Source organism: Bidens hawaiensis, unplaced genomic scaffold, assembly GCF_021521415.1.
Source record: "Bidens hawaiensis isolate Kalapana, Puna unplaced genomic scaffold, B.hawaiensis_p1.1 tig00007248_1, whole genome shotgun sequence".
Lineage (NCBI taxonomy): Eukaryota > Viridiplantae > Streptophyta > Magnoliopsida > Asterales > Asteraceae > Bidens > Bidens hawaiensis.
Genome location: NW_027491500.1, coordinates 159201 through 176146, shown reverse-complemented (window position 1 = coordinate 176146; position 16946 = coordinate 159201). Strand labels below are relative to the sequence as shown.

Here is a 16946-nt window from a genome sequence, read left to right as displayed (position 1 = left end):
ATACGTAATATAGATAGGCGTCAGCACAGGAAAGGACTGTGGACCTTATACGTGCTTTAGCATAGGGGAGGACTGCGGACCTCATACGTGCTATGAATTAGGTTGCAACATAGGGAAGGACCGTGGACCTTGTACGTGTTGTGGATGTATGATGGTATAGGGAAGGACTGCGGACCTTGTACGTACCATGAATGGTGAACATAGGTAAGGACTGCGGACCTTTTACGTGTTCACGATCGTGAGTACAGGTATAGACGGCGGACTATGAACGTACTCTCGGTAGACTGAGGTTAGTGATTGTAGATATGTATATATGTATGGTAGCAAGTATGTATGTAGAACAGAAGGGTAACTAGTGAAGTATGGATATGTATCTTCGGATATGTATGTATGTGTTGTATTGTATGGCGTGCGATTAACTAGAACTCACTCAGCGTAGCTGACTTTTAGTATGCACGCAGGTGAGTAGGATGAGGCAGCTCGCTTGAGGAGACACGTGGCACTGAATAAGAGGCTGGCATCGGAAGACTCAAGACGTTTAAGTTAAATGTTTCGATTATTTTGAAAGACAAAATGATGTTTTAAGACAAGACGTGTTTTGTTATGAAATGTTTTATGAAAGTTTTTATATTCCGCGAAAGTTTTAATGAACTCTGATTTGTACGAACTGCGTTTATGAGTAAATCCGACGCTAAAGTAGAGCTACCGGGTTCGGGGCCTTACATCGTCTTCGAGATCTTCATCAAAGTCATCATAAGACAGAGTTGCCCCTGAAAAGCACACAAACAAACCCGTGTTAGTAAGAACGCATTAAAACCATGGTGAATAGTTAGGCTTTATCGGTCTTAATATAGAATCAAATGTGGGAGTACCTAAGACTTTCTCTACTTGCTTTTGTGAACTGATTGCTTCATCAAGATCATCTAAACTATGCTGCACTTCTTCTATCGTGATCATCTTATCCTTCATTGCCTTCGTACCGCTTTTAATAGCTTCAAAAACCTGCAAATAAAAAGTAACACCAAATGTGACTTTATTTTACTATTTACCGCGAAAATTATTAAACAAACCTCTTTTGAATCATCAGCATCTGATATGGCTCTAGGACTTCCTCTACTCGCCTTAAAAGCACATCACATTTTTCTCTACGTTCAGATGACAGCTTCAGTTCCCTTGCATGTCGTCGTGCAATAACTTTGTTCCCTGATTTTAAAGAAGCCAAAGCCGATGTTTTGGACCTACACAATAGCACATATCACAAGTTAATTGTTGGAATCCATATCAAGTAATGCTTTCAGCAAATTAAAAAGTATGTGAATATCATATGCAATATGCTTACCTGTTACAAAGTTGATCGATCATATCAATTTGTAGCTGGAGCTTCTCTGCAGTCCAAGTCAAGTGCAGAACATCATAATCCGAACTTGTAGTACCCGAGATAGTTTTAGAAGAAAGCGAGACTTTCACACCCTGCTATATGTAATCACAACTTCAAGTACTGTTTTGGTAATAGCAATAATTGTAATTTGTAACAATAACAACAATAATATTATAAAAAATAACAGTACCTCTATAAGATCATTCCGCCTGATCACGAGGTACTTAGCCTTCCCGCATTTGGACAAATGGCTCAAGATCACTGATGCTTGTTTTGCCCCTCCACAAATCACTTGAAATTTGTTCATAGTGATGATACATGAAGAAGTCCAGTGATCTTCCGATAAAAGCTTGATAACTTCATCACATTTCTCCTATATTGGATTACAGCATAACCAAGATTATAATATAGATTTCATTAGTTCAAGGCATGCTCAAGCTGTGAGTATAGGGTACCTGTAAGAGCGTTGAAATGATGAACTCATCTTCTGAGGGAATTGCAGACCTAGACACAGGAAGCAGATGTCTTACTTTGTGGAATAATTGGGTGAGTTGGCCACTTTTGGGATCGATAAGATCGCTGCTAGATAATAGGTCGCCCGAATTATACATTTCAACCTGGAAGAAGAAACAAAACCCTAGAAATGATGAACACTATAGTGCACGTGTTGTAGTGTAATAATTATTACTAGGGCTGTAAATGAACCGAAGGTTCGGTGAACTGTTAGGCGGGAAGTTCGTTTATGTTCGTTTGTTTAATAAACGAACTTACATGAACAAGGAATTCCGGTTCGATTAACTAAGCTAGCGAACACGAACAAAGGCCGTGTTTGTTCAATTGTGTTTGTGAACGTTCGATAATGTGTTTGTTAGCGTCCGTTTATGTTCGTTAATGTTTGTTTGTTTTTGAAAGGCTTTTAATATTTTTCAATGACTTTTCTAATCTTATCATATAGATTTAAGCAAAATTATAAACTATAAAACATATATATATGTATGTATATATGTGTGTGTGTGTGTATGGGTATTACGCGATTAATATATAAGTAAATTAAATTTTTTTTTTTTAAAAAGCACGGTAGCAATGAAACCATTGAAGCTGACCATTCTCGGTTAGCCAAATCAAATAAAAAATTGTTTGTGTTCGTTCGCTTGTGCTAGCAAACCATTCCCAAACAAGTTCATTTCGTTAACGAACAAACACAAACAAAAAAATTTGTTCAGATAGGTGTTCATGAAGCGTCCGCTTGTCCAACAAACACTTAACGGACGAACGGTCCATTAACCTTTTATGATCGCAGCGAACGCTTCACAAACACCTAGCCAGACAAATTTTTTTGTTCGTGTTCGTTCGTTAAGAAAACGGGCTTGTTCGGTGAACGGTTACCTATCAAAGTATAATAAAAATACCGGAACAGTATCAATGCATAACGGAATCAAGCCTCCGTGATTAAACCACACGTTTCTAACCTTCATAAAACCAAACAAACCAGCATTAATAATAAATACGTTTTCTTTCTATACAAGTTAAAATAAAACCCTAGTTTAAAATTTAAATTAAATGAAATTAAAATTGAGAATTAGGATTCGCACCACTGACCACTGATGGACGAATGATGAAGATATTAAGATGTTGAGCGATTTTGATAATTAAATCCTTCCAGAAATGGTACCTTGGTTCCCAGTCAGACTTCTGGCCGCTGAAGGCTTTGAATCTGGTGGCCACCATGACGTCAGAGTCCCAATCGGGTACTTGTTTTTGGATTAGTTCTCGAACCTTGTGAGTTGTGTCTTCCATTTTGTTCAAACTCTGCAGGTTCAAGTTCGTAGTCCGCGTTTATCGGACAAGAACTATATAGTTGGTTTTGATTTTTTTAGGAGGAGATTTTTTTTTTATTATTTAAGCTCACCACTCTCCTATGGCTCATTCAGGCCGGACTACGCTGATTTCAGAGTTTGGCATGGGCGTTTTCCTGGAAACCATACCGTAGATTGCCACTTAATAGTTGTTGTGTCACCACAAAAGCAGAACTCTATGGTGTAACACACAGTGGGACGAAAACCCGGGTGGGCTCAAGATTTGAACCGACAACTTTTGTACAAATCCTAGCTCTAATCCTTCATTGTCTATATACACCCAAAAATGACACAAATGGGATTAGAACTTGAGTCTCCACCGGAGAATCCAAGTCTTCTACCACTAGGCATTTTGACTGTTCAACTTTTATTATTTTTATTCTTTTTTATTACCTTTTTATTATTTTTATTTTCTTGTTATTTTTTTATTACTTTTAGTTATTTAGGCTACTGATTAACCAAACACGTTATATTTTCAGGTTTATCTTTCGTTTGGCACCCCACGCAGCGTGCAGATTTGGCATCACGAGTTCAGACGTTACATAACAAAAACCACTTTTTTTTTGTTATATTACGACTATATTTTGACGTTTCTTGTTCGGTTGGCGTGTCGAGTACATCAAAACCGAAAACCTTAAAGCTCGCGTACCGCACGAGTTTTATCTAACAAACATGTTTTGATACCATTTTGATTCTTTGTTGGTCGTGGTCATTCGAAAAATATTTAGTTTGAAAATCGAAAACTTTGTTTTGTTTGAATCAAAACATGTATTTAAATCGAATGTCAGTCTGATTCAAAAATTGAAAACCTGAATTTGGGTTCGTGATACGAGCTTACAGCGTACCATTTGGGTTCAACTTGAACATTGTTTTTCGTATCAGATTCGAAAACTGACACTCCCCCTTGCATTACTAAACCGACACACCATATGTATTACTTATGCCACTTTATTTAGAAAGTATTTTTTTTTTTCATTTTCGCATAAGAAACTTTAAGTTTCACAAGTGTGACGTGTGGTCATGATGTCACTTATCTTTTGCATCAGAAACCTTAAGGTTTCACGAGTGTGGACGTGTGATCATGATGTCACTTGTCAAAAATGTTTGATGTGTCGATCTCTCCACAAAGATTTTCTTTTACTTCCACAAACGTAAATAGTAAATCACACAAAAAAATAAGCATGAAAAGCCAAATAAACACATAAAATCCTTTTACTGTGTGAGTCCACAAGTGAACAAATGAAGTAACATTTCAAGTTTAACCTAAAAATCAATATCAGAGTTTGCACTAATTTATTCAGAGGAAATGATTGACCAAGTCAACAGAATAAATGGTTTACTTACTACCTGTGATTCGATTTAAGTATACATGCATCAAGGGCAATTATAGTAAATTAGTAACTAACTAATCAAAACCAATATCAATGTTTCTAATTATCAAACTCGTAACTTTCGTATACTTTCAGCAAAAGCTCCCGACAGGGTACAACCGCCCCGATCTTGATGCAAGCCAAAAACGCACCAGCAAGCTTGCGATGCAGGCTATACACCTCATCAGGTGGTGGTGTTAATCTGTGTCTCAACATTGTTCCACCGATGTTTGAAAGGCTTTGAGTTATGTTATTAGCACGGAAATCATAGTCCCCGGGTTTTGCAAATGGCAAACCTACAACAAAAGCCGCCTGCACATGTGCCTCCAACATTATCTCTGGTTCTTTGCCCGTCAAGAAACCAAGCCTCTGTGACATCTCGATTACACCTTCCCGATCACAATTTGTACATGCAACAACCTGATTCATATTTTAAAACCTCCATTAAGTATAATTCTTTCTAGTTATTTTAGGATTAATAGCATAACAAGGTAATATAATTTGGGTTGATTTATACTTTTGACTTTTGTGTAACTAACTTATTTTTGGCCATAAACAAACTACCAGACATTTAAATTAATACAATTAAAGAAATAAAATGACAAAAGAAACTGAAAGTAAAAGTTGTACCAAAGTTTTAAATCAACTCAAAGATTAAACTTTTAAGAAAAATGCACAAGCAACCTGAGTTTTTTAACTTCTTTAGAAAATATGCAATGTCAGAAAAAAAAAAGTCCAATTTTAAAAAGCAGCAAGTAGGCTAGTTACTTGCTGACTAGACTTTTTGACTAGGAACCTGTATCGATTACCCTAAATGAAAAAAATAATTAAAAAATAATAATAATAATAATAATAATAATCAAAGTTTGATCGGTGCTTTCTATGGCCAAAATAAGCCAGTTACCAAAGTAAGAACCAATCCGAAAAATTGTTAATCTTCATGAAATTTGCCCTTACTTTTATAAACTTGTGTTTAAAGAAAATCTTAATCTTGAACTGAAACCACAATCACAAAAGCTAGGATTAATAGTGATAAACTGATAATAATACTAACCATTCTCAAGTAATTATCAACAAAAGTCTTAGGGTAGCTTCGAGCTGCACCAAAGTCGATGAGATTTATTGATCGTGTATCCTCATTGTACAAAAAATTACTCCAATTTGGATCGGTCTGCATTGAATAATTTAAAAAAAAATATCAGAAACAAGAGAAGGAGCGTTCACAATGTCTTTTACATGTGAAAGAAATAAAATAAATAAATAAATAAAAAAGAAAAAAAAAGATGCAGAAAGACATGCCTGCATAAATCTGAATACAAATAGCTCCATTAATGTAAGCTCAAGCAACTTTGTCCCAACATAACTACGGGTCTCCTGATCTAGAAGTGCAACCTTATCAATAGGAATTCCTGTATTAAGAAAAAATAAATAAATTCAGGGCACCAAAAGAAAGATGTAACAATGCAAATCTTAAAAGAAAATTATTGACTTTACCATGAACAAGTTCTGTGGTGAGAACTTTTTTACTTGATAGTTCATCTACAACGAATGGCACATAAAACCCATCTACATTTGATAGCAATTCGCGAAATCTTTTCTGGTTTGATGACTCCAACTCGTAGTCACATTCGCGTGATAATTCTTCTTTTGTCACCTATAAAGGGTTTCAGGTTCACCCATAAATTGTTTTTCAGGACATTTTAACAATCATACTTCAGGATGAGCATGACAATATTAGATATTTAGATGACAAAAAAGATCAAAAGCTAGTGTCTAGTGATGGTGAAAGTTACCTTCATAGCTCTATCAAGATACAAACCCTCTGGAATCAGATTTGTATAGTCTAATATCAATTTAACATTCTCAATGTCGCTCTCAATGCTATCTGCAACTCCAGGATATTGAATCTTCATTGCAACTTTAATATCATCCTTGGTGACAGCTAGGTGTACCTAGGAATACATTTCAACCCTTAAGAACCAAAACTTGAGAGATGCGCACACTTTATTGCATAAAATACATAAAGAAAGAATCTTAAACGATATTTAAACTACATAACTTTTTAGAAGATCATAGAACTGCCAACTAACCGACAACTAAAGACGAATCAAAATGTTAAACAAGTCGGAAAAAAACGACTTCTGACTCACCTGGCCTATACTTGCAGCAGCGAGTGGTTCATAATCAAAGCTTTTCAACTTGGAAGACCAATCAGGACCTAATTCAGAGTCCAAAACTTGATTAAGTTGGCTTCTTGGCATTACATCAGCACCCTGACGAACAATATCTAAAGCAGCCAATATCTACTAGGAATAAGAATTCAAAGTTTCATAAGCAAAAAACCAAACATGAATAAATTTTTCATTTTTTGAATATAAGTTTAATGCTTACTTTATTACTTCGGCAACAAATACAGATAAGTATAAGTTATAGTTATTACATAAAATTATACATTAAGCATAATTTACACACAATGTATATACGCATATCCATGTATTTATGTATACAAATGGAAATGTGCATATGTATATCATGTAAGTATACATATATATCTATGTATGCAAGTATATGTATATGTCCATGTGAATTGTGTGCATACGCATGCATACATGCATAACATATATCTACAAGTGTTACAATATTTGAATTTTAATAAACAATGAAGCACATTTTGAATTTACAAAATTACAATATCTTGAATTCAACAAATAATTGTGGAGTAGAACTGGTGATAGAAAGTTTACTAGTTAGATTTGCACAACTCAAATGTGAATAATAAAAACAAGTAATGTGATTCAAAATTTCATATTATGACTCACTTCACATGAGTTAAAACAATTGTGTTCAGCAATCTTGCTCACAGGTTTACTCATGTGACAGTCACATCATTGTTAGTTTGCTGTTGGTCTCATTGACCTACGATTAATATTTACTTAAGCAGTTAAGTCTAATACAATTATCTTTAGAACTAACAGGTGAAATGAACTAATTTCCATCAAATGAGTTGCTAATCTATAAAGCCTTAAACGGATAGAAAAGGAATATACCGGGGCAGGAACGAGAGATTCATCCTGGATACTCAACATCTGTCCTAGTTTCAATGCTGCTCCACGCATCCTACATAGAGCAAGAGCCAACCGCTCTGCATTCTTTTCAGACAAAAACGGTGAAAGTGCAGACTGTTTCCCTTGTGATTCACTTTTACCATACACAATTCTCCTTGCAGATTCCTGTACCGTTCCCCAAGCAAGCCCAGCTCCTAGGCCAGCAAAACTTAACAACTAAAGTTAGCAATCTAGCCACCAGTCTGCTAAAATTGTAGCACATGTATACATATCAAACTAAACTTATAATATTAACTGATTTGTACAAATCACAAGCTACAAGTTACAAAAACACCCAAATTTAATGATACACAAATCAATTCCTATTATACGTGGCATTGTGCATAACCTGGGGAAACCATTAACTGAAACCGAACCAAAATTAACCAAAAACTGGATTAACCGAAAATCAGTTATCGGTTTTTTTTGTACCGTAGGTTAACCGAAATTAACTGAACCGAACCATTCATATTTTCATATATTTCCAGCTTTCCATCTCATGTAATTCAGGTTTTATACCTCCATTTCACGTATACTTTCGTTTCATGCATTTATACTTGCATTTCATGTATTTCATAGCAAAATTTTAGCCCAAGGTTGGCTTTGGTTATAACTTATAACCAAACCGAAACCGACAAACTAACCTAACAAACGAACCGATTATGCTGTTCACAAGTCGAGCTCGAGTAGAGCCGGGGTGGGTTCGAGCTCGAAATTACAAAAAGCAGCTCAGCTAGGCTCTAGCTCGATTTTGAAGTTAAATGAGCCTAAGATCGAGCCAACGAGCCGAGCCTGGGACGAGTTTGGCTCGGTTACAAAAATGAGCCAACTCAGCTCAGGTTGTTCCAACTCAAGTTTTGTTAGCTAGTTTTATTCAAGCGAGCCACAAGCCCAAGCTTTTTAGACAGCCCTAAATATGAGACTGATTAACCGAATTCAATTGGTTAAATAAAATAGATTAACCAATGACTTTGGTTTAAATTAGGCTAATAACCTAACCGAATCATGCACACATTAACCCTAACTTTTAGTTTCCAATTCTAACAACTTAAACTCACCCAAGCGCTCTCGAAAACGGCGTAGACGGAACCTTCCTCTCCCTCCGTCTCCTCTGCACCACCACTGGCGCCACTTTCTCCGGCAACTCCGTCACCGGAATATTATTCACCACTTCTTCAACCACCACAACTTTAGCAGCAGCCACATCACCATTCTCCAAATTCAACGGAGCAGCAACAACCGTAGGCTCCAACTCACCTCCGGCAACATTACTCCGATCGGAAACTGTAGGCGACGATATATTATTATTATTATTATTATTATTATTATTATTATTATTATTATTATTATTATTATTATTATTATTATTATCTTCAAAATACACAACGGTGTCGTTTTGGGAACCGGCATTGGGTTTATGGCCGGTGAAATTACGAATTTGGCCTTCGGTGAGGCCAGATAAGTCGGTGACGGATAGTAAGGCTTGTCGAGCTAGGGTTTGGAGGTCTGAGTTATTGAGATTGCTACGGCGAATGGATTCTTTGGCGACTAATGATAATCCGTTCATTAGCTTCGTTAGGTCTTTTAACGGCGGCATTTTTCCGGTGAAAAATGGTGGCGGCGTGATTGGTTGGTTGGTTGGTTATATGGTGGTGGTGGTGGTTATGGATATGGGAAGATGAAGTAGGGTTGCTGGCCAAGGGACGGTAACCCTGACGCCCAAGACAAATCAAATGGGCTCATAGCCTAAATTCATTACATTCGGGATGCTGGCCTTCAATCCGAGAAAAATTCTAGCCAAAGTAAACACTTGTCTAAAGGCACGACGGAGCGGTGAGATAAAATCGGTTTAGTAAAAATCGAATTCCAAGGCCGATTAGTCGGTTCTCATAGCCCTACGCCCCTACCTTGGAGACTTTCTTCAAGTCAGAGGTGATCAAATTCGGTCAAAAATCGGGCGAGGTGGTCAAAAGTCGGGCAATACGGGCTGGGATTCTCTAGAAGTCATTAAAAGTCATACAAAAGTTGTTGAGTCAGCTAGAGTACCTTTTTGACGTGAATTATGCTTATTTTGACAAATATATAGGGTTTGGATCAAATATAAATGAAAATAACGTGCTAAACGTGATAATCAAATAAAATAATTATATACACAAGTAGAGTAATTATGTAATTACATCATAGAGTACTTACGTAATTACTCTATGATGTAATTACATAATTACTCTACTTGTATATATAATTACTCTATTTGATTCTCATAAAAGCCATTCAAAAGTTGCTGAGTCAGCTAGAGTATCTTTTTGACGTGAATTATGCTTATTTTGACAAATATATAATATTCAAGAATTATTTTTTTTTATATATATTTACCATGCCCGAGTACTCCCAACTCCTCATTCGGTCGCTTAAGGTTCGCCTGGAGACTTTTGCAACATTGGATAAAACATGTTCATTTCAAAGATCCAACTAGTAAACGTTACCTATTCGCCTAGTCGGCAAGTCTCTCATCATTACACTGGTGCCACTGAAACTAAATGTTGAAGGCATGAATCGAACTTAGGTCACATAAAACACTAAGTGTTTTTTTAACGCTCCACTATAAGCTCATTGGCTATGATGGAGTCATTTTAATTGACTTGTTTTTATATTTATTTTATTTTAGTTTTGTTTAAGATCAATTTTTGATGATTGTAATAAATGTAACTATAATGAAAATGAATTTAGTTAAACGGCTTGACTTGGTGGTTGGTTGGATTTAGTCGAGTCAAATATAAAAAGAAAAAATCATGCTTAAATTAAACTTATGAGTAATCTTTTAAAATAAGCTTGGTTTTATTCGGTATGGGAAAATTCATGGGGTCGTGGCTTGGTGGGGAGGCCCTCACTCAGCATCAACCCATTAGAGCATGAGCAATGGATGTAGGCTTGTAGCCGTGGTTGTAAAATCTTGAATAGACATCTGATTAATTCCTAATTCTCATCTTACCGTCTGATGTGATCATAAATATTATTTAGGGGCTGTTTGGGATTCCTTATTTTTACCTCCTTATAACTTATAACTTATGATAAATTAAAAAAAAAGTGGTTGGGTTTTCTTATTATGTGAGAGGAAATATTGATAAGTTACACTTTTGTAACTTATGACTTCTCCTTATAAGTTATAAGGAGGTGAAAATAAGGAATCCCAAACAGCCCCTTAAGTTTAATATATTAATTAAGTTTATCTTTTATTTAGTTTACTTATTGTATTATATTAGGTTTCCTTAGTGTTTATCTTTTCTTATTTTTATGTCTTTGTTTTCCTATATATTGTAATCTCGTTTGAGAAAAAGAATAAGAAAAATAATCAGAAAATTGTTTCAACTTTGGTTTCTCTTATTCTCTTTTGTTTTCGGAGCCTAACCTACTCTACGAGTCTATTGGGAGATTGACCATCTCGAGTCGGTCTCTATCACCGTCCAACTAACGATTATTGCAACATTTTTGTAGTTGGCTTTATTACAAACAACCACATCATCAATACCCCCTCTCTCTTGTCTTCTCCATTCCTTTCTCTCTCATCTTCTCTTTAAACCTCTGGTGGGCAACTAGACATCTGTTTGTGGGTTTAGTTTGTAATCAAAACAATGGTCACATCAAAACCATTAAAGAGGCACTTATACATACATTCCCTTAATTCAAAACACAATGTATAGTGTTGGACATGGTTTTAAACCTATAGGTACAAGTCAATTAGCTCTTTTTTACGTTTCTTTATTTTAATTGAATGCATAGTGATATGCATTGTGTTGGAAAAATAATGATCTAAGATCAGGGCCGTCTCTAGCATAAGCCTAGTAAGACAGGTGCTTTATGCCTCCAAATTTTAAGGCTTCCAAAATTAGGGTTACTATTATTCATTTCCATGGCTTTAGCCTCTAAATTTTAAGGCCTCCAAAAACAAGTCCTTAATTTCAGTGTTCGCTTTAGGTCTCAAGAAATGTTGAGACGGCCCTGACCAAAATTGAAATGACTCACAATGTTATTTGTTCATTGCTGGTGACTATATGTTATATACATTTCCGTAAGGTCCTGTTCGTTTCAGGGATTTGGAAGGAATTATAAGGAATGGGATTTTAAATCCCATGAATTGATACGTTCGTTTCATTAAAAGAAAGAATGGGAATGGGAATGGAAATAAATCCCATCAAATCCCACTGAAGAGGTAGGTCCCAGCAGAGCCCAGTTGGACCCGCAAGACTCACCTTGAAGAGGGACGTCTGCGCAGAAACCAACTGGATCCGCAGGACCAACCATGCTCAGAGACGTGACGTCCTTACGCGCAGTACGCAAGCTGTTCCCGCAGGAAATGCCTCCCAATGGTGAAGGACTCCGCCTGTTCCCGCAGCCTCGGATACAAGCCATCAGGGAAGGCCACCCGCGCAGCAAGGCTACACGCACAAGGCACTTAGCTCTCAATCACTCAGTGTCACCTGAAGGAATGAGCAAAGCCGGGAACAATCCCGCACAAGGGCGGGAGGGGGAATACTCCCGCCCAAATAAGCCAGTCCGTACGATACGGGAAGATCTTCTGTACTGTACCTGACGAGGTATGGGCAAAAGATCTGACTAAAGATACGACAGCTTATTGACAACAGTATGGCGAGCAGCATGCTCCTGTACTGTATGTCACTATTAGCCGCTGCCTACTCACCAACTACTGCCATACCACGTGCATAGCCGGCAGTTGGTGGAAAAGGAATAGTACACAGCAGGCCTGGTCACTATCAGCCGCTGCCTACCCACCAACTAACAGCAGGGCACGTGCGTAGGCCACTGTTGGTGGAACAGGAATACTGTTGCAGCCGGCCACACCTCCTTGGAAACCTACCTTCGGCTATAAATACCACAAATGGTATGACCATCTCATCTTAACATATCTCATCATATTATACCTGATATCTGCTCTAGCAATCTCTTAATATACATTTATATTTAAAGAGCAATCTAGTCTGATTCTCACGCCGGAGGGTGGTCACAAGGAGGAACCCCCCCCCCCCTTCTCAGTGACAAGCTCACGGTGTCTGTTTTGCAGGTTATCAGAAGAGCCATCTTTACCGGGTCTAACCCCTCGTGGGAAACATCTATCTAACCCCCAGGTTACCCGTAATCTGCCCGGGGTCCGGTTAGTGTTTCTTCATTGGCGCCATCCGTGCATAAAGCTAGAACATTTTTCTCCAGTTTTTTCAAACTTCTGGAAAGATAGTTAAAGAAACTTCGGTAACCACAACCCCAGCTACTGGGGGGAATACCGGCTACACAGTCTTTACAAACACTACCCCGGTTACTCAAGCCGGGGCAAGTGAAGTAAATTATACGAACACTACCCCAGTTACCCAAGCTGGGGCAAGGGCAGTGAATAATCGCTCACTGGGATTCACCTATACCCAGCTAGAGAAACGAACAAGACTCCCCCGCCAAACACTCGATGAAGTTAAGGCATGGGCGGAGGCACGTCAAAAGGAATTCCAAGCTGAGTTGGACGAACGCTTGCGTTCCGTCCAACAGGCTGACGAATTCGAAGAATACTTGAACGATGACTCGGAGGAGTCCGACTCCGACGCGAACCCTCGCCATAGGGCAAAAGGGAAGCGTAAGGAAACGGACTCCCAACCGAGAAGGCATTTTGGAGAAGCCTTCAAACCAAAAAACACAGGTGGAAGTCCACGTGACTTCTCCAAAACATTCAGACCAAACGTTGCAAATGCGGGAACGTCCAAATTTGCAAGGGACATTGCAGAAGCAATTGCCCCAAAAAGTGCCAAACAAATGTCCAGCATAGGCACATATGATGGTATATCTGACCCAGATGACCATTTGAACAGATTCATAGCGGGGGCAACTGTCAGTAGTTGGACGGAACCTACGTGGTGTTACATGTTCCAAATGACACTTGTCGGGGCTGCTAGAGCGTGGTTCGATCGTCTACCGGTCAACCACATCTACGACTGGGCAGACTTCCAACAGAAGTTTAGCCAACACTTCAGCCAGCAAAGAAAGTATACCGAGGAGCAATGGACAATCCTCAAATGCATTCGAGAAAAAGATGAATCTTTGCTGGACTTCATCACTCGCTTCAACTCGAAGAAGCTAAGTCTGGGTAACATTAGCGAAGATCTTGTTCGCGCTGCCTTTATCCAGGGCGCGAACGACCCAGAGCTCATCCGCACCTTAACTGGTAAAGATGGCATGCCATCCACATGGGATGCCATCATGACAGCAGCTAAACGCTTTGCGGAAACGGAGAAGCAACTGGGTAGAGATCTCCCACATAGCACAAACCTCTACACCCAGAGAACAAGAGAAGACAACGTCCTTAGCGCCCGATTAAACAAAAAGCGGAAGCTAGGCATTTGGCAGTCAAGGGTAAACTTTGACACCTCATCTGGCTTGCAGCATCGGTTAGGCGGAAGGGATAACGTACAGTCAAACAAGAACTCCAGATGGACGCCGCTCACCAAAAGCGTCACCGAGATATTCGCTACTGAGGAGCTCCCATGGCCAAAGCCTCAAATAATCCGACATCGTCACAATGCTGATCGGAGTAAACACCGAAGAATGCATAGACGTAAAGGACATGGTCGAAGCATTCGTCAGAGATGGGACGCTCGCGCACCTCGTGGCGCAATGAACGCTGAGCAGGCTGATGCGTGTGGAACCCCAGCTGGGGAAAACACGAATAAAATTTCCAGCTTCAATGTGGAGACTACATGCTGCGTAAAGAACGAGATCCCGAACCAGGTGCGTATCGGCTCGATGGTACTCCCATCCCAACAACATGGAAGGGAGCTCAATTACACAGTTTGCATGTAAATCAATTCCAAATTTGTAAAGAAAAGGCCAAGAGCCACTTCTAATGGAAATGATTCTCCTTAGAACATCGACGCTGATGATTTTACGTTTATACTTATTAACTATCAACACTGATGCCGGTTTTCACCGCATACATAAGTGTGAAAGTCGTTGCATGGGGAAGGCGGCAAAACCCGCATAAACCCAAAAAACGGCAGACCTTCACGCAGGTCAATTAAAGGGGAAAAGTTCAGTCGTCCTACTAAATGAAAGTGCCGGTCTATCCGCATGAATCATGAGAGGAAACTGAACACTAACCTATTAACAACCGCGCGTCGAACGGTTAATTTATTCAACACGGATATGCCGGTTTTCACCGCATAAATACCTGGAAAGTCGTTGCGTGGGGAAGGCGGCAAAACCCGCATAAACCCAAAAAACGGCAAACCTTCACGCAGGTCAGTTGAAGGGGAAAAGTTCAGTCCTAAATGAAAGTGCCGGTCTATCCGCATGAATCATGAGAGGAAATTGAACACTAACCTATTAACGACCGCGCGTCGAACGGTTACTCAAAACAGAATTTCAAACGAAAGGATGAGGAAAACCTACACGCAGGTCAGATATGGGTAAAGTTTAGCCATCCTACTAAGTGCAAGTGACGGTCCTACACGCAGGTCAGATATGGGTAAAGTTTAGCCATCCTACTAAGTGCAAGTGACGGTCCTACCCGCACAATCACGAAAGAGGAAGCAAAACTTCACACCTATTATCTACCACGTTCAAAGGTTAACTTATCCTCAAAAAAGATAAGGAAAACCAAAACGAAGGTTAGACGCAGGTAAAGTTTAGCCATCCTACTAAGTGCAAGTGACGGTCCTACCCGCACAATCACGAAAGAGGAAGCAAAACTTCACACCTATTATCTACCACGTTCAAATGTTAACTTATTCTACACTTAGAAAATTGCTAATTTAAACTAAAGTATGCAAGTCATATAACATTTATAAAGCAAGGAATCCAGAGAAAGTAGCGGTATTACTCGCAAAAAGATTTATATTTCACAATGATTCATTACAAGAATGGCCGGGTAACTACCCGCCTACAAGAAAATAAATCTATACAAGCTAAATCTATCCTAGCAGTGGGAAGGGATCTTCAGGATTAGGCTTCAGGGCCACTTCCACTTGGACCAGCACCATCAGTAGATCGTGGCAGTTCAAGGAAAGCTTTAAGGATAGATAACCCATCATCAGCAGCAGCAACTTGATTCACCTTCTCCACCACCGGATGCGGGAAGGCGGCGTACTGATTCACTGCTTGGTCGTAAACAGCTTCAGTATCAACATTGTATAAAGGGAAGTTGGAAGGCGGGATGCCTTTCTCAACGAACCCTAGACCAAGCAGGAAGCCGGCCTTTTCCCCATCCTCGTGAGAAGCGTTGAGGGCTGCGCTCATAGCATCATCATAAGAGGTCTCTGAGAAGACCCGATGCAAAACCTACAAGAAAATATACATGTATCAAAACCTTTTCTATCTACAAAGAAAAGCGTAAAGACATGAAAAACATACCTGAGACAACGCTTCTCGAAGAAGCCATTCCTTGGCAACCAGAGCTTCTTGGAGGGCAGCTTGAGCTTCGTTACGGGCGCGTTCGGCTTCACTCTTGTTGAGGTTGGCAAGCAACACTTCTTTAGCCGCAGCCTCTTCGACGCCCTTTAGCTTCCGCTCAGTATGGTCAAGCACCCCCCTCTGGTCCAAGATCTCCTGGAGCTTTTTGGCGTCTTCCATCGCCAAGGCATCATGAGCCTGCTGGAGAGCCTCTAATTTGGCTTTAAGCTCTTCATTCTCCACGCGTAGAGGCTCAGCAACAGCTTCAGCCTTGGTGGCCCTCTCGGTTGCGTTCCTCGCAGTTTCCTTAGCCAGCCGAAGCTGTTCATTAACAGCTTGGGCAGCCTTGGAACGAGCCTCGAGTCGTGCCTGAACTTCAACCTCGAGGGCCTTGAAGGCCTTCTCCTTTTCCGCAGCCACTGCGGAAAGCCTTTGGTTCTCCTCCCGGACAGCCCGCGCCTGAGCCACTTCTTTAAGGCGAGCTGCTTTTAACTTGTCGTTTTCAAGACAAAGCAGCTCGACACGCGGCTGCATCCGGGCCAGGAGAACCCGAAGCTCATTGGTTAGCCTACCCTCCTGGTAGCTAGCCATGGCTTCCCCCAACGCACCACTGGGAGCAGCGTGACGAGCCCATTCCACGCACTCCACAGGGGTGCGAAGGGTTGTTCCTCGGCGAATGTTCCATCGTGGAACATACACTTCATTGGAATCCGACACTGCAAAAAACAAAGAGCAGTTAGGAAAAGATGATTGAAAAATATAAAATGGGAAGAAAGAACCCTACGCACCTGTAGGG

General features: G+C 39.7%; 1 protein-coding gene and 1 pseudogene across 2 annotated transcripts; both read right to left on the bottom strand.

Annotated features, from left to right (window-relative positions):
• Positions 1 to 702: 702 nt before the first annotated feature.
• LOC143634780 (uncharacterized) lies at positions 703 to 3180 on the bottom strand (annotated as a pseudogene). Its single transcript, XR_013153926.1, has 8 exons — positions 2978 to 3180; positions 2788 to 2847; positions 1834 to 1995; positions 1569 to 1751; positions 1340 to 1470; positions 1071 to 1238; positions 873 to 1002; positions 703 to 770 (listed from the first exon to the last, which is right to left on the bottom strand). The product of XR_013153926.1 is annotated as an uncharacterized LOC143634780 (transcript).
• Positions 3181 to 4579: 1399 nt separating this feature from the next.
• On the bottom strand, positions 4580 to 9305 carry LOC143634806 (protein ABC transporter 1, mitochondrial-like). Its single transcript, XM_077102795.1, has 8 exons — positions 8767 to 9305; positions 7652 to 7877; positions 6755 to 6907; positions 6398 to 6556; positions 6099 to 6258; positions 5904 to 6013; positions 5659 to 5775; positions 4580 to 5024 (listed from the first exon to the last, which is right to left on the bottom strand). The coding sequence occupies exons 1-8, from the start codon at positions 9303 to 9305 to the stop codon at positions 4665 to 4667; spliced, it is 1824 nt and encodes a 607-aa protein (XP_076958910.1). The 3' UTR covers positions 4580 to 4664.
• Between the last annotated feature and the right edge of the window lie 7641 nt (positions 9306 to 16946).